The sequence below is a fragment of the Tauraco erythrolophus genome, chromosome 13, assembly GCF_009769465.1.
Source record: "Tauraco erythrolophus isolate bTauEry1 chromosome 13, bTauEry1.pri, whole genome shotgun sequence".
Lineage (NCBI taxonomy): Eukaryota > Metazoa > Chordata > Aves > Musophagiformes > Musophagidae > Tauraco > Tauraco erythrolophus.
This window is the reverse complement of record NC_141477.1, coordinates 10,732,698-10,760,524: the sequence shown is the minus strand read 5'-3', so window position 1 is coordinate 10,760,524 and position 27,827 is coordinate 10,732,698. Positions and strand designations below refer to the sequence as shown.

General features: G+C 54.1%; 1 protein-coding gene across 1 annotated transcript in view; it reads right to left on the bottom strand.

Annotated features, from left to right (window-relative positions):
- Window positions 1–9,389: 9,389 nt before the first annotated feature.
- DLG3 (discs large MAGUK scaffold protein 3) overlaps window positions 9,390–27,827 on the bottom strand; it is a 78,361-nt gene continuing 59,923 nt past the window's right edge. The window contains 13 exon segments of the mRNA XM_086619854.1: window positions 9,390–9,475; window positions 9,478–9,495; window positions 11,302–11,393; window positions 12,392–12,501; window positions 13,068–13,240; window positions 13,426–13,527; window positions 14,315–14,365; window positions 15,053–15,094; window positions 17,942–18,041; window positions 18,652–18,727; window positions 19,429–19,571; window positions 19,573–19,606; window positions 23,338–23,452. Coding sequence (XP_086475980.1) covers window positions 9,390–9,475; window positions 9,478–9,495; window positions 11,302–11,393; window positions 12,392–12,501; window positions 13,068–13,240; window positions 13,426–13,527; window positions 14,315–14,365; window positions 15,053–15,094; window positions 17,942–18,041; window positions 18,652–18,727; window positions 19,429–19,571; window positions 19,573–19,606; window positions 23,338–23,452 — 1,142 coding nt within the window.

The window sequence follows — 27,827 nt, the reverse complement described above, 5'->3', positions numbered from 1 at the left end:
GGTGCCGGAGCGGGGCGTGCCCTGAGCCCGCGGTGAGGGGCGGCGGCCCCGCTGCAGCCGTGACACGCTCGGTGGGGCACGGACCCACCGCAGCCCGGGGAGAGCCCGCGGTGGGCAGAGATGCTGAGCCTGAGGGAGGCCGTGGGGAGTGGGACTCACGGCGAAGCAGAGACACATCTAAAGTCCGTGGGATGGTCCATGCTGGAGCGGGTGGCAGCTCCCTAAGGATACGTGACTGTGGTAACAGCCCGTGCCGGAGCGATCCAATGGGTCAGGATCGCATCCTGTGGGAAGGACTCATGGTGGAGAAGTCTGTGGACTGTCCCGTGAGGAGGGGATCCACTGGAGCAGGGAAAGAGCTGTGTGGTGCCGTCGACACGCTGGAAGGGAGGGATGCCATCCACAGGGACCTCAACAGGCTGGAGAGGTGGGCCCGTGTCAACCTCATGAAGTTCAACCAGGCCAAATGCAAGGTCCTACATCTGGGTCGTGGCAATCCCAGGCACAAATACAGACTGGGTGGTGAATGGATCGAGAGCAGCCCTGAGGAGAAGGACTGGTGGACGAGAAGCTCAATATGAGCCGGCAATGTGCTCTTGCGGCCCAGAAGGCCAACCGCATCCTGGGCTGCATCAAGAGGAGTGTGGCCAGCAGGTCGAGACAGGTGATTCTCCCCCTCTACTCTGCCCTTGTGAGACCTCACCTGGAGTACATAAGAAGGACATGGACCAGTTGGAGAGGGTCCAGAGGAGGACCACGAAGACGATAAGAGGGCTGGAGCACCTTTCCTATGAGGACAGGCTGAAAGAGTTGGGGCTGTTCAGCCTGGAGAAGAGGAGGCTCTGGGGTGACCTTATAGTGGTCTTCCAGTACCTCAAGGGGGCCTACAAGAAAGATGGGGAGAGGCTGTTCAGGAGGGCCTGTTGTGATAGGACAAGGGGTAATGGTTTTAAAATAGAGGGAGGTAGATTCAGATTGGATATTAGGAAAAAATTTTTTACCATGAGAGTTGTAGAACACTGGAACAGGTTGCCCAGAGAGGTGGTGGATGCTCCATCCCCGGAGACGTTCAAGGCCAGGTTGGACGAGGCCCTGAGCAACCTGATCTAGTTGGAGATATCCCTGTTCCTTGCAGGGGGGTTGGACTAGATGACCTTTGAAGGTCCCTTCCAGCCCTAACCATTCTATGATTCTATGATTCTAAGAGTGTCAGGAGTCCTCCTCCTTTGGGAAAGGAGCGGCAGAAACAACGTGTGATGAGCTCACCTGCACCCCCCATTCCCCGTCCCCCTGCGCTGTTGGGGGAGGAAGAAAAGGAAAGATGGGAGGGGGGGAGGTGTTGTTTTTAAGATCTGACTTTGTTTCTTGTTATCCTCTCAAGTAACTAAATGAATTGAATTGATTTGTCCCCAGGCTGAGTCCGTTTTGCCGGGGCCACGGTCGGTGGGTGCTCCCTCTGTTCTTGTCTCACCCTCAGCCCCTCTGTGACGTTTCTCTCCTCTCGCATTCCCTGGGGGGAGCTGTGGCTGAACCCGACAGTTACTGACCGCGGTAGCTGAGAGCAGCGCTGCCTGAGCCGGGTCCCTGCTGGGGAGTGTTGCGAAGTGTCTTCGTGCTCTTCAGGCTCAGCTGGATGGAACTCTGTGTTGGTAGAAACAGGAAGGTACCTTTAAGCAAGTGGTCAAGCAGGTTGCAAAGATGAAAGCAAAAATAATGATGTTCAACTGGAGGTTATGTATGTGTGCTTATCCCTGAGTTCTACCACAGCACCTTTGTTCTTCAGGCTGAGGTAGTGTAAGCAGTGGGAGCCACTTCCACTGAACTTCAGTGGTGTTGTTTCTGGTACCCAGACAGATCACCCAGGCTGCCTGATTGCAGATATCTCCAGTGAGACATGCACAGGAGGATGGATCTGTTTGAGTAAATTCTCCACCTAGTGTGTGCCCAGTTCACCAGATCTAATTTGATCTCTGTGAGCTGTTGCTTTCAGCTCTTTAATGCTCAATTTGCTGCTGTCTGTTTAACTAAGAAATACCTTTGAACCTATGAAAAGTCAGGCCTCAAGTGCCACAGAAAATGCTTTTGGAGTAACAGTTTTGGAGATGTATGCTGCATCACGTTAGTGCAGGGACTGTAAATGATGCCATGAAGTCGAAGACATCCATTACTGCCTGTAGTATCTCCTTGGTGCCTGCTGGGCTGGCTTTAATTATCCTTCTCAGTTCTGAATTGCACAAACACATAAAACAGGTAAAGGTGTCACACTGTACCAGATGAGAAGGTCATGTTTGCCCAAGTGTAGCAGGTAATTACATACAGCCATAGAAGGCAGCAAGCATTAAACGTGGTTTTGCCTACAGTCAGAATTGTTTGAATTTTTTTCCTTGGAGATGCTCAGTTTGATTTCTTTTATGCTACTGACTTTACTAAGGAACCTAGATCAGATCAGTTGCAGACTCTGCTGATAGTTCTTCTGACCTCTTCTCTACACATTTTTGCATCGTACATTTTATTCCAGGCTTAGTATTTACTATAGGTTTTAATTAGGGCAAGAATTCCTCTCCTAGTTGAATCAGACCTTCATTAGCTGGATTTCCAGTGACCATTCCCATAAGCAGTTTGTGTGCAATTGCTCTGCTTTGCAGGTGTTTGTGTACTGAGTTTGCTAGTGTAGATGTAGGCTGGTCTAGTGTTTATTTTATTAGGCTAAATGTTGCTTTATAGTCCAGTCGCCCAGCTAGGATGACTGTGGGATGTAAATCTTTTTAAACCAGTAAGAGCTGACCTGGAAAAAAAAAAAAAAATCAGTGCTGCTCATTCCTCTCCTGGTCTTCTCTTGTTATTGATCATGGTGTTGTTGCAGCATCGTTTCAGCTTAGAACATCTGGGTGCTCATCCTGAGATGTTAACACGTAGTTCCAGAGGGTGGCAATGCAGAAGTACCTTCTGATTCACACATCACTGTGGAAGCTACAGGGTGTGCTAGACACTTCCTCTCTAACCTCAGCGTTCCTTCTTGCTTCTGAGAACACACATGTATCATCTAGGACAGTAGTTCACAAGTTTCCCACCTTTCCCAAGACTGTATTTTATGCCCTGTCTTTTTTCCTAATCTGATAATTTCTTAGCTGTTTGGAAAGCAGCAACAGTCTAGAAGCACAAGGGAAATGCAATGTGACTTGGAGAATGAGACTAGCGAGAGGGCATTTTTACTGCCCAGGAAAAAAAAAACCCTTGCTCAGAAGAGTCTGAGAGTGGGGTGGCAGAGAGAAGATAGAGCCATAGCTGCCGAGCCCTGGAGTCCCTTCTGCCGCCTCTCACCCAGCGGTGCACACAGTAGGAGCACTGGCTCTCCAGCAGCTTTCCATTTGGTGTGCACCTCGGGCTGCCTCCCACCATACAGTTTGAGAAGAGCTTCACTGCTGTTAATGGCATGGCTCCATTGAGTGTTCTGGAGAGGCAGGAAGGAAAAGGGGCTGGTCTGGCCAGTAGCACTTTTAGAACTGATCACGGTAATCAGAAATGAAGGAAATGGTCGAGGGCTGAAGCTCATTGAAGGATTGGGCAAAAGCTTTTGTTAAGTAGCGCACCGGAACTAAGGGAGGAGATACCACCGTCAGCCCTGTGGTGAGCCAAGTGTGGCCCCAACAAGGTATTGCTGGTCCCACAATGCTTCTGCGTGCTTGCACCAGTAACAGATGCTGCACTGACCCAAACGACTTAATGTTTTTCCTTAAGATTAAAAAAAGTAAAGTCAAATGACCCTTATTTTGAAAGTGAGGAATATAAATAAACATCAAAGGTCAGGGGGTACCTAAGGATTCTTCAAGAAAAGAGACACCTTTAACATGATGATAACTTTATGTGCTTCACAGCAGATGCTTTAGTGCCATGAATGCTGCTGTGAGTGCTTGAGGAGAGCAAAGAAAAGCTGTATCTAAGACAGCTGTCCAGGTGCCTGTATCTCAGGCACCAACTGAGAAAATTTTTGAGAAGACTGTTATTAAATTCCTTTAAAACCCCTCTTCTGGTAGCCTCACAGATCCTGTGCTCCTCTGCTTAACAAGGGCCAAAGACAGAAGAGCAGCAGACAGAAGCACAGACATATTTCTCTATAGCACAAGAAGCTTATGGTCTAATTTCCCAGCAGTGTCTTTGGGCAGATTAGTTTCATGCCTGTTGCAGGCATCTGTAGCAGGACATCTTGGGGAAGGAAAGAACCACCTCCTCTGCATTTCACAATGAGACAAGCCCATTAACAGGACAATGCTCTGCTACTGTATGGTCCAGAAAGCCTTTGCTAAGGTCCTGGTAGGTAGAGCAATTTGTCCTTAGCCAATATATAATAGCTGATTAAAAAGCTTCAAAAGAGGAAGTTCTTTCCCTTCATTCCATCCTCATTCTCTTAGCATGTGGGTTATGCTTCCAGTGGTTGTCTCCACCTTACAGGAGCAGCATTATTTGAAAACATAACCCTGCATTCTTCTCCCCATGAGAACCTTAACATTTCACTGTTGGAGCAAATCGAGATGACACCAGCTCAGGCCACATGGTGTATTGTCGGAGGGAGGAGTGTCTGCAAATCCACATGCAGCAACTCAGAGTTACTGGAACTCACTGTGCAGACTGGACAGAGAAGCCTGGCAGCTACCATGGCAGCTGTTAACAATGTTCCTGTGAGGCTTTACATCAACCACTTCATTGCAAATCTGTCACTAAGCGAGGAAACAGTTTAATTTTTGGGAGTGGTAATGCTAGCATCAGATCTGCTTAGCAACTGTTGAATCTTCCAGTGTTTTTTGGACAACCAGCACCACAAGACTGTTGATCTGGTCAATTAAAGTTGTTTGTAAACTCTGTTTTATTTGTCCAGTGAGCTTCGTAAACTGCGAACTGTCTGCAAACTATGCCCATGCTTGGTACAACACCCTTATTGCCCTGAAATCTCACTTTACTTCTCTTGTGTGCAGACTGAAAGGAAAAAAAAAATAATCAAGATTTAAAAACTCTCTCACCTTTCAATTAGTCCAGCTAAATGACAAAGCAGATTCAGGCAGGAATGTATAATGTACCCCAATAACAACATTTGTCTTCCAGTGAACACTCCTGTTCTCTGCACTTAAGGGTACTAGAAAAAGAACTAGTTCCCTTTACAACTTTTATTCTCTCTGATGTCTAAACAGCTTGTTAAACTGTAAAAAGATGCTCTATATTAGCTGGACTATATATTTACTTTGCTGCCTTTATATCCAATACAGGGACAATTATGTAGCAGCATATGAACTCTATTATTTGATCTGCATTTGTAAAGCAAAACTCCTCACAGTTCAAGCCATGACTCAAAATACATTTATGGTGTCAAGTCATCAGACCAGTGCCACAACAACCCAGTGGCCTGGTTATAGCTATAAATAAGCCCACTTGCTTTTTTTTCTTTTTCAAGTTCCTTTTTTTTTTTTTCGGCAAGTTCTCAGTGATCACCTTATACTAAAAAAAGCAATTTAAACCTCTGTTTTAAACCACTGTCAACACTTAAGTGTGCTGTGGAGAGACTATATCACTAGTTGCTAAGATCAGCACCAAAAAAACAGATCTGGCACATAATTGTCGTGGTTTTTTTGGACTGAGGGTCGAGACAAGAACCGAGAGGGAGCACCCACCAAACATGGTCTCGGGCAAAACATGACTCAGGCTTTCTTCATAAAAACAAAAACAATTTATTAACAGTTACTAAACAAAAAAAACAAAAGGGGAACGAAACCGGTTACTTGAGAGGAGAAAGAGAAAACAAGGCCCGATCTTAAAACAACACCTCCCCACCCCCTATTTTCCTTTCGTTCCTGGCTCTGCCTTCCCCCCAGCGGCGCAGGGAGACAGGGAATGGGGGAGTACAGGTCAGTTCATCCATGTTGTTCACTGCCGCTCCTTTCTTAAAGGAGGAGGAGTCTTTACAACCATTTTTCCCTTGCTTCGGTGGATCCCCTACTCACAAAGGAAAAAGTCCCCAAACTTTTCCAAAGTAAGTCCTGCCCGCAGGATTGCAATCCTCCCCATGGATCGCACCAGTTCGGGCTTTACCAGTCTCGGCCTCTTAGGGAGCTGCTGCCACTCGCGTCGGCGTGGGTCGTCCCACGGTCTCCAGATGCCTCCACGACCTCGTCGTGCATTCCATGCCCCATTATCAACAGTACCTGGTCGCGCATCCCCTGCTCCACGACCTCTCCTGGGCTCAGGCATCTCCTTCCCGACGTGGGTTTCTCCACAGGCCGCGAGTGGGTCGCTGCTCCGCCGAGTACACCCTGGCTGCAGGGGGGCCGCCTGCCATCTCACACCGATTGCAAGGGAAACCTCAGCTCCAGTACACCTCCTCCTGCTCCATCTTTGCTGACCCGGTCGTTGTGGTTGTCTTCTCTTAGATATTAATCCTCTCTGGGGAAGCTCGGCCCGGTGGGCACCCCGGGAGTGGGGCGCTTACCGAGTCCCCCATGCGGCTCCCCCGGCGCCATCTTGAGCACATGGCGCCGGCCCGGGCCCGAGCTGCCGCTCGGCCGGGAGCCGGGAGCGAGGGCAGCGCCCTCCTGCTCTCTCCTCGCTCCTGAGCAAAAAAGCCCTTTTCCCCGCCCCTTTGTCCCAACTTAAATAGGGCAATTCGCAGAGGCGCCGCCTTGGCTCAACCTCCCCCGGGGGGGGATGGGACTCAGATCTGGTGGCACAGGGAGCAAATCCCCTCCCCTGCCACCAGAACACCCCCCACACATCAAACTATCACAATAATGAAGGACTCTACAAGAAGGTCTCAAGACTGAGTTCTTTGCAACAATCTGTTTATTAAAATATATGTCTCCTTGGAAGAAACACTGGTAACCAACTAGCGTTGTCATGATCGATTCGATACTGTCAGCTATGCCATGGAGTACATCATCTTTTCTCCATGTGACTTGATGAGAGGGAGACAGGCTATAAGGGGAAAAAAAAAAAAAAGAAGCGAATAGAAGGAAAAAAAAAAAGGAACGGCGTGACTAGCATCTAAAAGGGCTTTTGTTTCACTTACTCCACTTGTGCAGGGACCGATGTTTACAGCAGCTGGAGCAGGACCAGCAGGGCAGGGGGCTAGGTGCTGAACAGGAATCCTTTGCCAAAGTTTGCTCCTTTAGGGTTGGTCCCACTGACAGCAGAATCCTTCCTGCCCTCCGCTGTGCTCGCGGCCACATCTCTTCTGCAGCACTGCTCTCTGTCCCAGGAAGCTGCTCAGTCCCCGCAGGGCTCCTTGTGATGCAGGACGAGTGAAGACAGCTTCTCACCAGACTACACATGGCCTTGCAGCAGTTCTTGTTCACAGTGAAAACCGTGGCCTGTGCGCGCCATGCACTGACCCTCTGGTAACTGGTACCTTCAGGAAAGGCACCGGCACCCCGTGCATTCACTTATCCTTATAAGACGGGAGGGGGAACGGGCCAAGACTTACCTGCTCACATTCGTAAGGTGACCTCCTTTGCGCTGGTGCTTAGCACTGTGCTTGGGAAACAGCATTCGCCAGTTCTTTGTAAGGTGGGAGCGCTCCTCCACCCGTCCTATGAGTACCCAGCAACACAACTCCTTTCCAAATGCTGTGCGAGCTTCCCCCCAGCTTCACCCTGCAGTCTCATTCGAGTGTGGAAGCCAAGCTGTCCTCAAAGACAGACCTTTCTCAGCATAGGGCCAACTGTCTCCACACCAATTGTCACCTCACTTGACAAATCCCAGTGCACAGCAGATGGGTGCAGCTCCGCGTCCCCCTGCCCCACAGACCTGTGAGCACAGGGCACTCAACTCTGTTTTTCTAAGGTGACCTTGAGAGGGAGCAGAGCCCGTTTTCAGAAAGAGGATTTACGCTGCGATGCCAGGGCAGCCACGTGTTCACCTGCCAAGCCCCAGCCCCCAGAGCAGCAGGGCGACGTCCCTGTTGTGCTGGAAGGATGGCCCTTCCACTGGGAAGGCCACCACCACCACCTGCACGCAGCAGAGCCGGGAATTTGGCATGGAGCAGGGAAGAGAGGGAGGAAGTTTTTAAATTCTGTTACTGATTTGGAAAAGTGTGAGCGTCCATCCAAGGCACAGCTGGGGGCTTTTCCTGCCTGTGGCTAACGCAGAAGGGAATGCCAATGTGCTGTCACGAGCTGGAATGGGTCATTTCACCTGCACCCACAGGTACAGGGTCAGCTCAGCATCCCCAGTTTTCCACAGCAACACAGGACAGCGAGTACATTTGTTCCATGTGGCCAGTAGAGTATTTCCTAAGCAAACACCGCAGATCTAGATTCTATTTACAATAGAGCCAGATTAAAAAATAAGTTAAAAAACTGGATTTTATACCCATTCAGTTCATTATTAACAGGAGAAAAATGGAATAATGAAAAAAAAAGGCCAACACAGCAACACAATATGGTTTTGGTTTAAAATCAGCTTAAAAAAATAGAACCAAAAGCAAACCTCTCATGCAAACACATAAGGTGGTGTGTAAAACAATGTGCAATTTAATATGTAGTATCATCCATTCTCTTGCTCTGCAGCCTCTTGCTCAGTCTCCATCTCCCAGTCTCACTCAGATCAGCTGCTGCTCCTTGCTGCGTTACTCAGGACCTCTGGTCCCTTCTGCACAGGCAGCGTACCAGTCTCTGCTCTGCCTCATCGACCTGGGGTGGCTGGCAGGAGGCTGGCCCCGACAGGAGACGCTTCCAAAGCACCTGGTACCATTTTGAGCTCTTCCTGCCCAAGTGGACTACCTACACCCAGCGGTTGGGACAGAGAAACTGAAAGATCCTTGCAATAATACAATACCTATTAAGAGAGGTCCCTCAGGTTTCCTAGTCCACATACATATATATATATAATATATATATAATATCTCTCTATATATTATATATAAATTACATATACAGATAAATAAAATGCTTTCTGCTGCCTTTCTGTCACACTGTTCAGAGCTGCTAGACAGTCACACTTGGAAAAATGCCCCTGAAGCTCTGATACTAGCTCATGTACTCAGAGTCCATTGTTTCAGTTGTTTCTTAAGTTAGTCCTTAGCTGCCTCCTCCCATCTTGATTCTTGGTTTCGTTAATAATAATAATAATAATAATAATAATAATCAAAAAAAAAACGACCTTGAATGGTTCTTGTCTGTCTCTAATGGAGCAGTGGAAGGTCCATGCAGGAACAGTAGGAACAGTCACGTGATGAATGAGATGAGTTCATCCCAACAAAAGAAACAGGACTAGAAAACTCAATTTTGCGACGATCTAAAAAAGGGGGCAGGAATAGTTTTCATATCCCCACCCCACTCAGGGCAGAGGGCTTGGGGGGGTGGGACTTCAGAGATCTTCTGCTCACAGGGAAGCAGGTGGGGGACTCTTCAGAGTTTCTCTGGGGACGGGACCCCAATGTAGTGCCCGGACTGGTCCTCAATGATCTGTTTGATTTTGCTGTAAATCTCTTCAGAGAGTCTCCTTGTACAATGGCTGGAAGAGGAGAGAACAAGCAAGACCTTGAGCATCAGGCAGCACCGTGAGCTACAGGAAAGGCCTTCACTGCACCCAAGAGGCCGGTGTGGCACAGCCAGCAATTAATGCACGAGACAACCCGTGTAAAACCAGCTGTAACAGACGCACGATGACACAGAGGGTTAACCCAGCGTGTCCAAGGGATTAGCTAGAGCTGATCACACACACGAGGAGCTCTGCCAGCATGGGAAGTGCTGGACAGGTTCTCCACAACGGGCTGCTAATCAGCTTTGCAAACTATATCACACCACTGCACCGAGGCCGCGGGCAGCTGGCCCGGCACTGCAGCTATTCCACCATGGTGACCGGAGTGCCTCACCCGGATTAGCCAGTGTGTGCCAAGTGCATACCCTGAGGTGCCAGATTTGTCCATCCCCTGTTCAGCTGATGAAGGCTCCCCATGTTGTTGCCTCCTCTGCTGCAGGGTGGGAACTGCAGCACTGTCAGGGCTGGAAAAGGCCAGCTTCTGGCTGTCACTCCCAGCAGTAACTCTTGCCCAAAGGCAGCGACAGTCTCGCTGCTTAGCACGGACATGACCACAAAGCACTTCGCTGTGCTTCCTACATCAGAGGAAGATGCACACGGAAGGTCAAAGCTTTCTGGTAATTCAGCATGCCTCTGTAGCCCCAGCCAGGACCATCCTCCAGCATCCCTGTTCCCTCATTATCAGTTCCTGGCACAGAACTTGCTACAGTGACCATCCCTCTGCCCATTAACCACTTCTTTTCAACAACCTGTTTCAGCCAAGAGTGTTCCTTCCCCAGGTCAACTTCAGACTCACTGTCCAAGCACATGATGGCATGCCAAGGGTCTGGCAAAACCGTGGTGTGCCCTTGCTTTGTGCTCTTTCTGGAAGAGCAGCCAGCAGCTCTGGAACTGCTGCCCAGGACAGGAGGCCTGGGGAAAGCTTTTACCCTGTTTGTACCCATACTTTTGCTCAGCTGAGATCCATTTTTGGAAAAACGTTCTGTTTGGGATTTTTCCCCATAGCTGTTCGGTGGGTGATACAGTGTTTGGCAGGATTATGACTCCTCAACTTTAGAAGGAACAGTAACTGCACTGGAAGAAAGATGGAAGACCAGCCTCTTTGCCTGCCCATGATTTTGCAGAATTAATCATGTTACAAACATTAGTTCCTTAAGGCACAAGGATTCCTGTGTCATGAGCAGCTCATCTCTGCAGGCACAAAGTGTCAAGCAGCCCCTGACGGGCTCTTTAGCAAAGACTACTTAGGAAGCCAGCCAAAATTCCAGTATTTTTTTGGGAAATAACTATTTCCCAAATAGTAAATATTTTATAATAACTCAGGACAGTCTCCACCATTAAGAGACTCAGGACAGTCTCTCTCCATTTTTATCTTTCCTCTTTAAAATGACTCTTTTGTCTATTTGAAAATGCTCCCCTTTTCCCCATGCAGGGAGTTTTATTCTCTGTAGCCTTGTAGCACCCTGAATCTAGTCTGTGCTTCCCCTACCTGGGGATTTTTTTTCTTTTTTATTATTATAACAGTTGGTGATAAGCTTTCACAAACTTAGAAAATCCTGCCTGACAACTTGTCTCCTTCTCTAGAGCTGGTTACTCTTATCCACTGATCTTGGAGCAGTCCCTTTGCAGAGGCCTGCTGGCAAAGTGCCACTTTTTTGCTTTGATGAAGCTGGACATTTTTCCATGACCCTGCAGTAAGACAGTGCTGGCAGAGAGGTCACACAGCTGCTAGCTGGAAAAATAAAATAAACTGGATACAAGCCTGCTCAGGACACTCACCTGTAAAATACTCTCCAAACTCTTGCTCAAGTTTCATGGCTTTGTCAAAGACCTTGTTGGCCTGTTCATATGTCTGTCTCCGGTTCATCTCCCTGCCGTGTACAAAAAGTAGAAACTTAGCTCTTTTTCTTAGCAATGAACAGAAGCAAACACAGTCCACGGAGCTGGGGTGCCTGGGAAGCCTCTGCACACCAGGAATGGAAGCTGTGCATGACACCCTCTCACAGACAGGACCCTTCCCCATATGCTCTTTGCTGCCTCAGTACTTCATCTCAACTTCCAACAGTTCTTCCCATCGCCACCACCCCTGCCCCCCTTTCACTATAGCACAGAAGTTGGATTCAAATCCAGATAATCCTCTGAACTTGCAAGATTACTGCAGAAGTCTCCCTGCTTTTCCAGAGCCCGTCACCGCCCTCCTCGCCTAGGTTCCTTCCATACAACATCCAAATATACAATTCAATCCCTTCTGGCTTGAGTAAGGGTTTTTCCCCAGTCCCCTTGGTGCCAGCAGAGTCTCTTCTGATCTCAGAGTCCATCTCTAGCTACAGAAACTCCTCACAGATAATATTCTTTGCTGCTGCTCAGAAGAGTTGCAAGCTCAGCTCTTACATCCTTTCCAGCCTGTACTCCCCAGGGCCAGGAGCAGCAGGACAAGCAGAAGGTCCCCCTTAGACACACAGGAAACATCATCTCTCTGTTCCCCTGGACTGTCCTGGCTCAGACATCATCCAGCTGTCATCCACCACTACAGGCTGTCAGCAGATCTCCTGGCTGGACTAGGGGCCCAGGTGAGCAGGTTGCATCAGGCACATTTGGGAGCATTTTTAGATTTCCCATAGATAACTTTCTTTGGGGTGAATGAAGGGCTTTAAGCCGCAGCAATTCATGGAGCCTGGATGCACCACAGCATTAGATGTGAAGGGACACCACAGAAACAGCAACAGGCCCAGCTCCTCTTAACAAAGGACAAGTTCAGCACCAGCAGCAACCTCCACTGCTTTCTAAAAAAGCAGACAGCAGACATACGAACCCCAACACACGAGAGCTGCTCACCCTGGAGAGGCACAGAACATGACGTTGCACTTACATGAGAGCTTCAATGGATTTTGGTTTGATGAAAATGGCAATGGGATAAAGTTGTGCTTGTTGCAACCTCTTGATAGCATTGCCAGACACATCCAGGATGCAGTGTTTCCCCTGGAAAGGAGATGATCAGGATCAGACCTACCCACCCACTGTGCAGAAAACAGCTGGCTCATACAGATGTGCTTACAAAAAAGAGAGGAGCCACAGAGATGAAACACCAGTCCTGAGACACAAGCCGGCTCCCGGTGGCCTTATGTTCCCGCCTGCTTAGGGCAGGACAGAGCAATGCAAAGGCACTGAATTTCCCCTGAACACGTGGAAACAATTTACAAGCCATCAGTATAGTCCAGTACTCCTGCGGAGGAAATGCTGTTGCTTCAAGGAGGGCAGCTGGGCACCTTTGCTTTGTGAGCTCCTGGGCATAAAGCTGGCACCGCCAGTGCCAGGCTTTTGGGTGGAGTTTGGATGACAGGTACAACACTGAGGTGGAGCAACGCAGCTTGGAAAAGCAGCCACGTGGCTTGGCAGGACTCCAGAGAGAGGAGAGGCTCGTGCCACGCTTGCTTAATGTGGTTACGGCCCTTCATGAACACCACGGAGAGAGGAGGGGAACTGCTGAACACGTCCGGGTTCAGGCTGGATGTGTCCCAGTGCCAGGAATGCCACTCCACACTCACCCTCTCTGCCACCGCCCGCACTGACTGAATGCTGGTCCCGTAGAGGTTGTCATTGAACTGCCCAGCCTCTATGAACTTGTTGTCCTGGATGTCTTTCTCCATCTGTTCGCGGGATACGACGAAGTGGTAGTCCTGCCCGTCCACCTCGTTCTCCCGCCGAGGCCTGGTAGTGTCTGGAGGAGAGGAGGCATCATAAGTGACCCGAGCCCAGAGCGACACACATCAGACCTCCCGGGAAGAAGCAAACTCCCCCGTGCTCCCAGCCCCCTCCCCACACTGCAGGCAAGACCTTGCAAGAAACAGAGCCACTGCTCGCCCCTCCCTCCAGCCAGGGCACCGAGCGCCAGCTGGGACTTACGGGGCACACAGGAACCAAACTTGTGTGGGAATTCAGAGATGAGGTCATCGTTAATTCGGTCCTTTGTCGGCCCCAGGATGATCACTGGCCTTGCGTAGTGAACTGCAAACGAGAGCCACAGCCTGAGGTCCCAGCTGCACTGTGGGAAGCTGACCCTACTGCCACTTGTGGCATCAGCCTGCCCTCTCCCTGCTGGCAGGGGTGCTCTTGCTCACACCCAAAGGTGCCTCTTCCATGCCAGTTTATCTCCTCCTGGTCAGGGTCAACACCTCCCTCCTATCTGACCCAGACCATCTGCATGGCGCTGGGGAAGAGGCTGTGGGTCTCTGGGGTCATGGATCAGCAAAGCTGCTCCCTCGCTCAGGAGCCAGACAACCAGAACAGCTGGGCGAGGATGCCACGGAACTAGGGGAGTGACAGGAGCCCAAGAGTCTGACCCAGCTTCTGGCAAGAAGAGATCACCAAGACTGGGACTATTCAGCCTGCAGAAGGGTCTGCAGGGACTGAGCTTCAGCAGGGCTAAACGCTGCGGGCTGGGAGCGCCGCTCTGCAGCAGGGACCTGATCTGAGGCAGGGAGAGAGAATCCTGTCCTCAGCTGGGGACTAAAGCCCAGCCCAGCTTTAGCTCTGGATCTCTCCCTTGCTCTTGCAGACCAGGTTGTAAGTCTTCTCTGTTGATGAAAACAGGCGATGAAGGCCAGGGAAAGGCCTGCGAGGAAGCGTGCACGCCTGGCTCCCCTGCTGCGCACAACAGACGAGAAACTCCACTGGTGTTCACCCGGTGTCATGCTGGTATGGTGGAGGAGGGCACACTGATCACCCTGGCTGTGCCAGGGACACAGGTGCCCATGCTGGAGCAGGCACAAGGCAGCTCAGCACCAGGACTTACTTTCTTGCCTTGTCACCGGCTCGTACGACAGGATGGTGTCCTCTTGTCCTTCTGCAACAGAGCCAGGGAGAGGCAGGTGAGTGCTTGCAGCAGCTTTCCAGCCTCTCTGCACCTGCGAGGAGCTGGCTCCTGCCCCTGTCACACCACCAGCTGACATGGAGCATGACAGGCATGGCGTTACCAGCCCTTGATCCATGTTAATTAGTCACATCCCAGCTCTGCGTCAAGCCTCCTCCTTCCCTCCCTGCTGCTGCAGGCTTGGGACCCATTGAGACGCTTCGTCCTCTCTGCAGGGTGGACGGTGGACATGCTGCAGATATTTAGAGGACCCATGGTTGACAAAGGGAGCATTTGCTGCAGCTGGACCCCCATATGCTCTTGTAGAGGCTTGGGCTCCAGGAGCCACCTATGCTACAGACCTGGCCTGCAGCTATTGCTTCCTGCAGCAGGCACCAAGGATAGGGGACCACCATGGACTGGGAACCCACCACCCAGCCTTAGAGCAGAACCCTGCAGCCAGGAGAGGGCAGGGAAGCAGGCAGGCTTGCTCCTGCCCCCCAGCTTTTGCTCCCCCTGGTCTCAAGGAGGGAGCTGGTCGCAGCATCTCAGTGTCACCAGCAGGAAGGACCAGCCTCTGGACAGAACCACCACCAGGACAAGACAAGATGGAAGTGCCAAAACGTGCACACACATACACACACATGCACAAGGGTGGGAGAGCAGGTGAGAAGCACTTACTGGAACTGCTCTCGCTGTCACTGGTATTTGATGTCACACCCTCTGCAAAGCAACCAGAGAGACCCCCTTCAGAAGGGGCATGGGTAGAAGGCACAGGGGCGCCCCGGCTGTCACCCAGCATTACTGACCCAGGGCAGGACAGCACCTGCCTCCTGAAAAACCCATGACCCAGCACCCACTGGAACTAGCCTGCACCACACAGGCAGAGTGGCATCTCTCGCACTTTGCTGGGAAACCGGGGACATGCAGGGGGATGCTTGGCTACTCTGGGAGAGGGCAGGGATGCCAGGAGGGGTGCCTGGCAGGCGTGGGGAGACACGTGCAAGCGATGGGCTTCCCAGGCTGTGGGAGAGAAGGTGGAGTGCACGGGGAGGGGGGTGCTGGTGAGAGGAGTGGGTGCAGCATGCACATGGGTGGCAGGGGAGGGCCCAGCTCCACGCCAGCATGGGGATGGGGGAGCCTGCCTCTGGGCACAGGGCTGGGACTCACAGAGACAAGACAGTGACAGGACGGGACAGAGTTTGGGGCTTTGCTTGCTCAGGCTGATCCAGTGCTGCGACTGCCCCAGAGGCTTGCTGGCCTGCCCCAGGTGGGGAGGTGTGGAGCTTGGCAGGGACTCAGCCCAGCTGGGAGGGGGGTCAAGGGGCTCCCACTGCCCTTGTTTGCAGCTCTGGGTATGTGATGCCCCTTGAGGAAGGTGGCAACACTTCAAAGTGCTGTCACCCACCCCACTCAGAGGGGACCCATCGTGGTGACGGCCACCTCCCACCTGCACTGCAGTGGCTCCAAGTCTCCAAGCACTAAACGAGCAGCCAGCCCGGCTAGGAGCAGGAGGAAGAGAAGGATGAGGAGGCACAGCTCACCCCAGGTGCGGCAGGCAGTGCTCAGCTGGGTGCACTTAGGGCACAGCCAACATCCCCAAGCAAACATCCCTGTCCCCTCCCGTGTGCAGCAGCAGCACCTCCTCCAGCCCAGAGGCCCCTGCCAGCAGACATGGTGCTCCCCCGGCAGAGGGGTGGCGCCCACGGGGCTCCTCCTTCCCCGCTCCCAGAGAAGCACAGCTGCCCCAGCCGGAGCCCAGCTGTTCCCCAGGCACCACCAGGCATGCCAGCAACGGAAAGTGAACAATGCGCATTGAAATTCGACTTACTCAGGTTCTTTGCTCCATAATAATCGTCACTTAACCCAGGGAAGTCCTGATTTCACAGACAGCGAGAAGGGGGAGAGGGGGAGAGAAGAGAGCGCGGGAGAGGGCAGTCAGAGGGATGGGGGAGACAGAGCCAGACCAGCATTAGTGACAGGAGTGCAGAACAGCCCAGAGCTGCAACTGCAAGTGAGGTTAAAAGTTCTCAGAGCTGATGCCATCAGCCCGCTGCCAACATCTTGCCTTGTGTGGCTGGACCCCCACATTGAGCTCATCCTCTCTGCCAAAGAGCCCCCAAAGGCCACCCTGGGCCTGGGAAGGACAGGGCAGCCACTGCAGCACCTGCTGGCACCAAGCAGTCACAGCCCCGAGCCGCTGGCAGGTGGGCCGAGATGTTTCTCCAGGATGCCTCGCGGGGTGCCGGCAGGGCACAGCAGCTCCGCACTCCCTGGAACAGCCTGGCTGCTCTGGGGGCACACACAGAACAGCCAGACCTCTGACGCGCAGGAGGGCTGCACATTTCCCCCCACCTCCTGTGTTGGCTGCCCAGGCCCCAGTGCTTGTGCCAGCCATGGAAACATGGGCAAAGGGATCCCGCTGGGAGCTGGGATGGACAGTGACAGAGCATGGGGAAGGGGCTGCCTGTGGGTCTGTGACACCAGCTGGCAAAGAGTGTCACCTGCCCTGTCCCCGTGCCGTACGTTACTGCACTGCAGGGTGGCTGAGAGCAGTGCTCTAGCAAGCACCCAGCTCCAGAATGGAGCTGACTGGAGCCCAACCACATCCAGGCACTATGGGAGATACCCGGACACACAGGCTTAACCTTCACCGCAGGCCAGAGGCTCGCACTGGCTGCTAAGCTCACTGGAAGCTGGCGCCAGGCTGGCACTGGCAGCAGAGAGATGCAGGCAGACCCCAGAGTAGCCCAGCATCAACCTCCTGCCTCTGCATCACGCCTGGGAGAGCCATCGGAGGGGAGGGAACGCGCTCGCCACACTGGCACTGGGCAAAGGCACTGCTCTGCCTTGCCCACCTCCTCTTCCTCGAGGTGTGAGGACCGCAGGTCTCCATCTGAATGCTTGCCAAGGAGTGGATGCAGTTTAGCATCTGGAAGGAGGAGGGGTTGGGTTTGGCAAGCAGTTACTACATCAGTATTTGGGGAAATAAGCCGAATGTCCTGCCTTCACTGGGAGCCCCAGAGTGCTGCAGCCAGCTACCAAAGACATGCCTCGGTCATGAGTGGGCAGCTCTTCCACTAGTGAGGGCACATAGGGCTTAACCTGCAGGAAGGGCTCTCAGACAGGAATACGTAGCTGCAAGTCACTTTTAGGGGAGACGGGACCTCCTCAGCCCCTCAGCCCTGATGGGGACAGAAGAAGCTCCGCAGGAGGTGGCCAGCCCCTCGCTTGGAGGGGAGCAGCCCTTGGCAGGAGGAGGGAGGGAGCAGAGCCCGCAGCAGAGAGGGGAGAGCAGGGGGAGGCAGAGCAGGGTGTCAGGCAGGTGTAAAGTTGGATGAAAGGATGAAGACATTGAACATGAGAGAAAGAGAAGGAGAGTGCCAGCCCACAGCCGTTGCTTTCATTTCAAGCTCTGGTTTCTCCCTAGCTGCTGGCACGACTGCGGAGCACGGACCTGAACACAGGCAGGTGCCAGCACCCTGGCTACAAAAATGTGCTGAATCTCTCCCCCCAAGGCAAGGGACCTGAAGGTCGCACGCTTGCCCTCTCTGGCCAGCTACTACTTACGTTCCTGTCCGCTGCTCTCCTGGGCCAGGTTCTCTTTGCTCTTGTAAAATGGAAACTTTCGAGAGAGGCGGAAACTCTTTTTACGTTTCGTTTTGATCGACTGAAGAACATGGAGATGGAAGGGAGGACAGAAAAAACAATGGTGTTTAATGCATGTGGGAAAAATTAAAATGAAGAGACAATGAGGAGCTGTGTCAGGGCAGTTACCCTCAAATGAAATCATGGAGATTACATGAAAACTGTAATGCAGGAAAAAAATTTAAGCATGGAGAAAAACATGTGGTAGGGATGCTGGGAAGCCAATGGGGCGATCAGCAGCTCTGCAAGGGTAGCCAGGCAGTTCTCCCTTCCTTGTCCACCCGCTAAGTGCTCTGCATGAGGGGTGAGGGCAGTTACCTTCACCTGCATGAGCTGCCTGAAGTCAGCTCCCAGCCACAGGCCACAGTGGGACGGGCTCTGCTCTCCCACCACTCCAACCAGGGGTCCTTCCCCAGCACTGTCACACCATCCTGGGCTGCACTGCTCACCCCATGCACAGTCACGGAGGATTTGTACTGAGCAGATGCAGGCCTGAGGCAGGTCCAGTCGCACTGCTCTTTGCTTTGGGATTGCTCCAGCTGCCCCTGCGGGAGCTCTGGCTGCTGGGATTCATCCTGCCCCCACTAGCTACCCGCTCCAGGTGCCCCACTGAGCCCCAGCTCGGCACTTACCCTGTTGGACTCAATCATGCCAGTCCTGGCGTGGAACTTCACCGTTTTCAACCGTGCTCTCTCCTTCTTTTCCACCCTGATTGGAAGTTGGAGGGGAGAATGAGCTGCTAGTCCTATGCATGCACCCTCTGTGCCATCTGCCTGGCTCCCCAGGCAGCTCTCCATGCACCCTCAGGTGGTGGCCCCGTGTGTGAAGGGCAGCTCCTTCCCAGAAACAGACAGAGGTGGAGCCACCTGCCTGGGGTCTGGTCAAGGCCAGTGTCTGCAGGAGCAGGAAAGGGGACGAGCCAGCCTTCCCAGGACGGGAAGGATGAAGGACAGAGATGGGGCTGGCTCTGCAGACCTGAAGGCAGTGGTAGCCAGTTCCTCTGCTCCCTGCAACTTCCCATCTCCTGGGACCTGGCTCTCAGAGCTGGGCAGGCTGTCAGAGGACACAAGGAGCAGCCTGGAGTCACTGCTGTGACTCTGCTCTCACTTGGAGCCCCAGGCAGGCTAACACCAGCTCTCTGTCCCCATGGGGACCCACACAGGGGGCTGAGTGCTCCTCTCCTCACCTGAAGTCTCACCCAGCTTTGGAGAACATCTCCCCCAGGAGACTTGCGCACAGCCCCAGCTTGCAACCGGGGTGCCCTTCATGCTGCACAGCCACAGATGGGCAGATAGGCTGGGACCACAAGGAGATCCCACTCTGAGCAGACCTGAGGGCTGCAGGGCTCACAGAGGCTGAGGAGCTCAAGGAGGCACCACGCATGACACTTGCTGGTGACAGACGCTCACCTTTTCTTGCTGGGGATGACCCCGATCTGCTCGCTCTCGCCGTGGGGTGTGACAAGCCTGGCTTGCCACCACTCATCGTCAGAGGCATTGATGACGTGCAGGATGTCCCCGTAGGAGAAGCTGAGCCCCTGGCTAGGCAAGCAAACTGTCTCGAGTCCGGTCGTAGTCAAACAGAGCTCTGCAGAGGAGCAGAGAGAGGAGCGATGCCTTCCCTGAGCACAGCCAGGCAGTGAGGGCAGCAGCACTGCCAGCCTCCTGGGACACTGTCACCTCCATACCTTAAAAGATTTAAACCCAAACTTTGGGGAAGCCTCCTGGTGAGGCGAGCGGCGCCGCGCAGCCACGAGCACACCCCTGCCTCTGGCAGGCTCGGCACAAGCCCTGAAGAGTGCAAGACTAACAGTGCTGGACCAAAACAACTCGCTCTTGACCTTAGCTGCAAGAGGCACATGAACCACAGATGCATCGAAGGCAGCTGTGGTTAGTGAGCAGGCGAAGCTCACACAGCCTCAGGAAAGCAGTGGCGTGCAGGAGGGCAGCAGGGAGCTGAGGTGCGAGGCTGCTCCCCATCATCCTTCCTCAGCAGCTGCAGGGCCAAGGAGAGGGATGGGGAACACCAGACCCCACTGCTGATGGGCAGTTGCACAGGCAGAGACCCACAGGGCACTTGGAGCACGCGCTTTATTTATGCACAGGGGTACTTAGTCTAGAGCCTGTGAATTAGGAACGCATCTGAGGGTATATACGTCTGCTTCCACAACTGATCCTTTTCAGACTCCTAAATACTTCCTCTAAGAACAGTTATTTGGATAAAATTATCTTCAATATTAAAATAACCAGCTACAGAAAACTTTTTTTTTTTTAAACTAGAGGAGCACTAATACCCTTCCTGCACATACTTTATTGCACGCAGTGCTGCAGCCTGGACCCACAAGCTGCTCTCAGTGGCTTCACATGCAACTCATTCTACTGATGTCAGATCTCAAACCACGTCTGCTTTGATATACCCACTCTGCAACAAACCAAACCAAGGGAACGGTCACTAAAAGTGCTGCTGCCAGCATGTGTTCCTTCCTGGGACATGGGCCCCACTCCCCTCCCCAACCCGACGTCAGCCCAGGCACCACAAATGCTGGCTGGCACTAACAAGCCTTCCTCAACCAGGAGGGACACCCTCTGCCCTGCTCACTACCTCCTTCCACTGCAGGGACTCCTAAGCAGATCTGAAAGCACACGGCACAAACGGGAGGGCCAGGGACCTTGCGGCAGGTCCTGTGGAGCAGCAGAGCTGGGAAGACTCTTCTTCAGCCAGATTCCTGCTCCAGCACTGCCAGGGAAGCACTGGGTGTTGAAACCTTTCAGGTCATTTGGGACTGGGTCAAGGCAGCCAGTCTCATACAGGGAGGACGAGAAGAGGGGCTGCCCTATAGCTCAGGGAGGGCTCTTTGGGATGAGATCCGATGCAGCCCTACGCATCCAGGTACATCCAACCTCCAGGTTGCTCGCCTCTTCCCAGCCTGCTCAGGGCTGAGGCAGCTCTTGTGCTCTGTCTCTCTGCACCCAAGTGCAGTCCCCGGCACGCTCGAGCTGGCAGCAAAGCACCACAGGGTGCTTTGGCCAGAGGCAAGCAACCCTTGCAGGCAGCTCCTGGCCAAAAGACAAAGCTGCACATGGCAGGTGAGGCCAGCACCACTGGGAGCAAAGCACGAGCCAAGGCCCCAGGGAACTGGTCAGGCTGGTTCCTGAAACAAGGCAGGCTGCAGGGCAACCTGCCCACACCCTGCACCCTGTCCTGCAGAGCAGCGCTGGCCCTGTGGCTCCCTGCCTCCTCCCGCAGCAGCCACTCCACCCCAAGGCAAGCACAGCAAGATTCACGCAAGGGCCAGATGCCTGCAAAGCACAGGCACAAGGCATTTGCTTCCCAAGGCATGATGCTCCTGGGGACCAGTCCCTGGCTGTGTTGGCACCCAGGACCCACCGTGGCTGGGAGCTCCCTGGAGTGCACAGGGTGCAGGGACCTGACAGCAGCGTGGTCTGCCCTGCTCTGTCCCCAGGCCGACTCGAGGCACACTGCACGAGCAGTCAGGAGAACAGATGGTCTGGCTGGAGAGCAAGGCAGCAGTGCCAGGGACTCAGCATGGCCTGCGCCCCACACCCCAGCACAACGCCCACTTGACACCCATCCCTGCCCAGCGCAGCCGCAGCACCAGCAGACTTTGCCCTGTGGCAGTGCAGGCAGCAGGAGAACCCGCCTCGCCCCTGCCTGTGCTGCGCAGCTGCAGTCGTGGAACATGTGGCGAGCTCCGGCACCCCGAAATCAGCTCCAGCAGGCGCGCAGGTGCCTGGCTGCGGCACCGGTGACAGCACGTAGGGTGCAACGCAGCCTCACGGGCTGACTCAAGCAGTTGGGTAGCAAGTCCTGTAATTGATGTCCTGTCTGCAGCACTGCAGCTCGGCTGGTTTCGGGTAAACTGTGCTCGAAACTACCCCACCCAGAAGGGCTGGAGCAGCCTGGCCACCCAGCAGCTCTTGCAAGCGCGTTTGCGAGGTGCACAGCCACCAGAGCCAGGAGGGCTGAGATGGGTCGTGCTGGGGGAAAGCTCACCCCGGGGTTCACCCTCTCAGCAAGGCACTGCCCAGCTCCCCTCTGAAGCCACCTGGGTGTATGTGAGGGGACACAGCACTGCAGAGGCCACCAAAGCCATGTGGAAGGATGCTACAAGTAGCCCTGAATCAGCAGGGAGCTCTCGGGCTTGCAGGCATGCCCTGATACACGCAGCACCTACCCAGGCATAGAATAGGAGATTCACAAGCTCAGTTCAAGCTGGACCCAGCCTAAACCCTCGTCTACCCACAAAGGTGTCCATGGGAGAAGAGCGGAGCGATGGCAAGACCAGGAAGATGATGTTATTCAACATGGTGCCCCAGCACAGAGCCCCAAGATGCTACATCAAGCAAGATGCCTGCAGAGCCTTGCAAAAAGGCGTGAATTGCATGAACCCAGAGCTGCAGCTCTCTCCTCCTGCCAGGCTGGGCTTGCACCAGGTCCAGCAACAGCCTGAAGCCCCTCTGCATGGAGCAGCCACACAGTGGGAGATGCAGGCTGAGGCTGATGCAGCCCTGGCCCTTGTCATCCTTCCCACAGGGAAGGAGAAGCATTCCCCTGCTCCTGCCAGCCCCATCTGCAACAGGCTGCGTAGGGCAAAGATTTACAGGATTATTTTAATTACGACGTTAAAATTACTTATTAGCTGTCACCCTACTCGGGCTATGGTGGGTAGGAGGCAGGCAGCGAGAAGGGGCTGCCCTGGTGGCACAGGACTTGCAGCAGTTAGAACCGCATGGCTGTTGAACCCCTGTCTGCCCCATGCCTGGCTCCAGGCCAAATGCACATCGAGGGCTCAGAGGACTAATCCTCCTAAGAGCTCATCTCCCCTCCAGCCATATCCTGCCACAGGAATGGCAGAAGGAGACAGGGAGAAGCCTGTTAGCAGGGAGTGGTTTGAAGGAAGCGCCCTGAACGCCACCCAAGCTGCCCAGGGCAGAAGCGGCACTGGATGCCCGGCATTTCCCAGTGATCCCTAGTGGGTCAGCCTGGCCAGCAGCCACCCAGGGCTCTGTAGAGACACCAGTGCTTTCCAAGGAGGAGCAGCCCTCAGAAGAGGCACGTGAGTGCAGATCACCCAGCCCCAGCAAACCAGTGCAAAAGCAACGGTCTCCCTGCTGCGCCCTCTGGGCTTCAGGATGCATCTATCACCATAATGTATCTATCACACTTGCTTTCCTGGCCTCCAAAACACCTGTCCACAGAGGTGCTGCATGGCCCAGGCTCAACCATTGCACCCTGCATCCCGCACCGTGGGATATACCCATCCCACTCGCCTTCGGCTGCCTGGAGCTGAGCCTTACCGGACATAGAGAGATCTCTTCTCACTTGTCCGGAGTGAGCCGGAGCCGGAGCTCATGCTGCTGTTCATCATCTGCTCTCTCAGGTCATGGATCTTTGACTCGAAGCGGCTGTACTCTGCGGGAAGAGAGGTGGTTAGTGCAGGCAGGAGCTGCCCCTGAGCCACCCCTGGTAAGCGCCGAGAGAGGCGATGGCAGTCTGTCTGTGGGGCATCTTGCCCATGAGCCTGTTCATCCCTGCAGATAAGGGAGGATGAAGCCAAAGAGGCTGCAGCACCCTGTGGGAGTCCAGGTAGAACATCTGGAATAGGCAGGGCACCAGCTGCTCCCAGACCCACCCCAAACCCCTGCACAGGCAGCTCAGGCAAGGTCTGCTGAGAACTCTACCACTCCCGGGCTGCAGCTGAGCGAGGGAATGGCTGGGCAGGGCTCAGAGAGCTGCTGACCTACAGAGCAGTTCAAAACGTGCCGAGAAAGAGAGCCTCTCCAAGAGACCACCACCCACCAGCTGGAGCAGCAATACATGACTGCAGCCATTGGGGGGGGTCCCCACCTGAGCCCCTCTTACCAGCAGGCATGGAGAAGGGGGAGGCAAAGCACTGCCCCCATCCATGGAAGGGGAGGGGGGTGCAGGAATTCACCTTTCACTCCTACATCCCAGCAGCAGAGACCCGCAGGAGGAGCCGGAGGACACTCCAGAAGCCACCGCCACCACCTACCTGCCAGGCAGCTGGTGAGGAGCAGTCACCACCCCAGCGCCTGCTGCCACACCAGCCTGACCTTCAGCCGGGTGTAAAGGTCGGGCTAGCATGCAGAGGGTGGAGGCATCAGCCCTGCTTTCCCAGGGCCAACCGGAGAAGGTTTGCTGGGCGGTGAGCAACTGCAGCACCGTGGCACCAGGGAAGCTGCTGGCACTGCCCCAGCCCACCCTGCAGCTCTCACCCGGTACCCTTGATTTTGTCCCCTGTGCACACCCTGCAGTCACACCCCAACGTCCTGGTGAGAAGGGACCAGTCTCCTCTCTGCTGTAAGACCTGCCTGGAAAGCCTTCTCCACAACTCAATGGTTTCGATGTGGTTTGGGGTTTTTTGTGAACTGGAGCAGTGGGGGGAAGTGCTGGCTGCAGAGCAGAGCCCCAGCAGCACGGGGCGGGGATTGTGCGGGCTGCTGCCGGGCCGCATCGCACGGGGGCAGTGGCAACACCACACCGGCAAAAACGCACTGCGGGATGCATTCGAGAGCCAGCCCCTCACCGTGCAAGAGGAGAGGCAACTTGGTGCAAATGCACACGGGGCTGGATGCAGCTGCAGGTAAGCATTTCCTGACTCTCCAACTGGACCCACCTGGACATCCCCCTTCTGCACCCAGCTGCCAAAGATGCATTTCTACTTAAAGACTTGAAAAAAAAAGGCAATAGACATAAAAAATGCCAAACAGCACACAGAAGCTCCACATGAGGTTCCATAGCAGGGGAAGGGGCTTCAAGAGGTGTCACATGCCAAGCAGGGTCAGATGCTTAACGCGGAGGTCACCAGACCCGTGTTGACCCCAGCTGCTCTGCGCCAAGGGGCACCCACTGCCCCCGCCTGCCTTGCTGCTAGCAGAGGGAAATGCAGAAGCAGCCAGGCATGGGCAAGGCTTATTTTATAGAACTGAATTCTGACACCAAAGCAGCACTTTTGCACTCACCAACCTGCATCACGGTTTTATGGAGCTCGCAGCAGAGAGAGATGAGCTTCATCCTGCTCTGCACCTCTTGCCCCACACCATCTGCAGCATAGCTCATTTTTCCCCAGGATGCCCATGAGCTCTTATATCCCAGAGGAGCATCCATCAGAAGCAAGTACAGCTGTGTCATAAACCCTCTTTGGTACGAACAGCTATTTCCCCTGGAAAGCTGCTGAGCTGGGTACTACAACCCCCAACCCCAGCCAAGTCGTCCCAGACCCCACCGGGGGCACAGATTCCCTGCACTCCCCACACAGGGAGGAGCGCTGCTCCCCACCATGCAGGCTCGCATTCCTGCCACAACAACCTTCTCCACAAGAAGCCCATTGTGGAGGACATGTCTGGGATCAGGCAGGCAGAGGAGGACAAAAGCAGATTTAGTGGCCACTGGCGTCAGGGTGGGGATGCTGGGAGGGCAACCGTGGGTGCCACTGCCCTGCCAGCAACTGCATCCCCTGCATGCAACTCAAGGGCAGAGCTCTCAAACGACTCAGTCGAGGCACTCCATGAAAAGGGACTTTCCAAATTTTGCTGGAGCAACCGCACTGCTTGGAGGGGCTGGGAAAAGTCTGCCAGTGCAACAAGAAGCATAAGTCAGGCTGGATGCAGCAAACTGAAGAAGGATACAAGTGTTGCTCTGGCTTTATCCCCTGGAGAGCAAACATAACCCCCGTCCTAGGAAGGGTCTCCCAAGGAGCCACCAACATGTGCTCACTCCAACTGCAGGAGGACTCAAGGTGGAAGAGCAGCCAGCCCCAAAAACAAACCCACCATCTCCCTCCCAGTGCAGGGGAGGCAATGGTACCCCAGAAGCCAGCACAGAATCACAGAATGTTAGGGACTGGAAGGGACCTCAAAGGATCATCTAGTCCAATCCCCCTGCCAGTCTGGCAGGACCACCTAGATCGGATCACACAAGAATGCGTCCAGGCACGGATCCCCAGCATGAGATGCTCCAAGCTGCCATCAGCCCCCCCTTATCTGTGCACTGGAGCAGCATCCAAGACAATTACTGGCAGATAACCCCCCCCCAAGCAGTGCTCCTGCCTTTGCTCCCTGGCTCATGGCCACTTGCCTCCGCATCCTGGAAGGAGATCTCCCATGCAGCTGAAACTCACCCGGGAAGCTTGCCCGCAGCAGGGAGGTGAGCCATGGCTGATCCCCACCTCCCTGGCATTCCCATAACTCAAGCGCCAGACACGTTCAGGACAAACTTATTGAGACTGAAAAATATGCAACAGGTGACCCAGTACTACTTACTGCAAGTGCCACCATGGCACTGCACCGCATGCCAGGTAGGGCAGGACGTTTGCTATTCCCACTCAGCAACTCAATAAAAACACCACTCCACCCTCCCATCGCTCTTCTCTTCCTAGGTGTAGGTGCTCCTAGAGCCCTGATCCTGCACTGAGGGGTGAGCTCGGCACCAGGAGCAAGATATGGCCCTGCACGCCCGAGCATGTGCAGGTCGCAGACCATTAAAATCAGGCGGAGATCACCTGCCTGCACCAAGTATCCCCAGCACTGGCACACGCTCGCGTGGCGCAGTTGCAAAGATACTCAGTGGAGCCAACACGACAGTGGCTTTGCACTTGATTTCTGGGCACTAGGAGATAGTGCAAGAGGAGAAGGCACTGGCAGAGAGGGGACCTGCATGGGAAAGCAACCCCAGAACACACACATAAGCCTCATGCGCATGCCCTACTCTCTCCAGCACCCACACCTGCCTGCCCCAGGCCAGGCTGGCTCCACTAGGCTATCAGCAGACCCCAGGGATGCTTGGCCACAAGCTCCAGCCCAGCCACCTGCAAAAACTACCCCTAGCTCCATCCTTTCCCTCCAGCCCAGTATTTTATCGCCCTAACCCTGCACACCTTCCAGCTGTAGGCGAGCAGAGGTGAGCACGGCCACGAGGAAAGCTTGGAGGCTTTTAAAAGCCACCGAGGGGTCCTTGCACTTCCCTTTGAGCAGCCAGCTCAGAGAAATGCCATCAAGCAAGTTTTTGTATTTCAGATGAGGAATATCAAGGCTCTGTTGTGTGGGGTGTGAGGAGGGCGAATTGCCAAGTGCAAGCACTGGGACAGTGGCAGGCAAAGGTCAGGGGGAGAAGTGCTCATGGCGAAAAGGACCTCAAACAGCCCAGAGGCACCATCCCAGGGAGCAGCCTCCTGCTTCTCTCTGATAGCACGCAGCGCTGCACCAAGCACGGGTGCTCAGAAAAAAGGCAGGACAGCAGCTCCTTTTGCTGTCCTTCCCTGGTTTTGTCTTTGCTTCTTTCCATTCCTAGTGGCTGGCAGGACCCCGCAGGGAGGGCACCTCATCCCCCTAGACACACACAAGCAACCTCTCTGCTCTCTCGGAGCCTTAGTGAGGTCAGAGGCAGAGCATGTGTGCACTCTTCCAGCACCCCACAGGCAAGCCCTGCCCACGCTCACGTATGAGAGGTGCCATCCTCTGCCTCTGCTAGCGGGAAGGAAATTCTCAAAGCCCTTTTCCACCAGCATCTCCTCCTTTGGGCATTCTACGATCCAGCTCTCCTGCTCTTTCCACAGCCACGATGCACATAGAAAAGGCAAGTATTTGGGAGTGCACATCCCCTCGAGGGGACCCTGCCTCACCTGCACCTGGGGCTCACACCAGGGAGACCTTTCTCCTTGGCTCCAAGACCTTCAAGTCTCTGGAGAGCTGAGGTCAACTCCCAGGATACAACAGTCTGTGTTTCACAGCAGCAGCACTGCCTCCCAGGACGGCTGTAGCCCATGTGC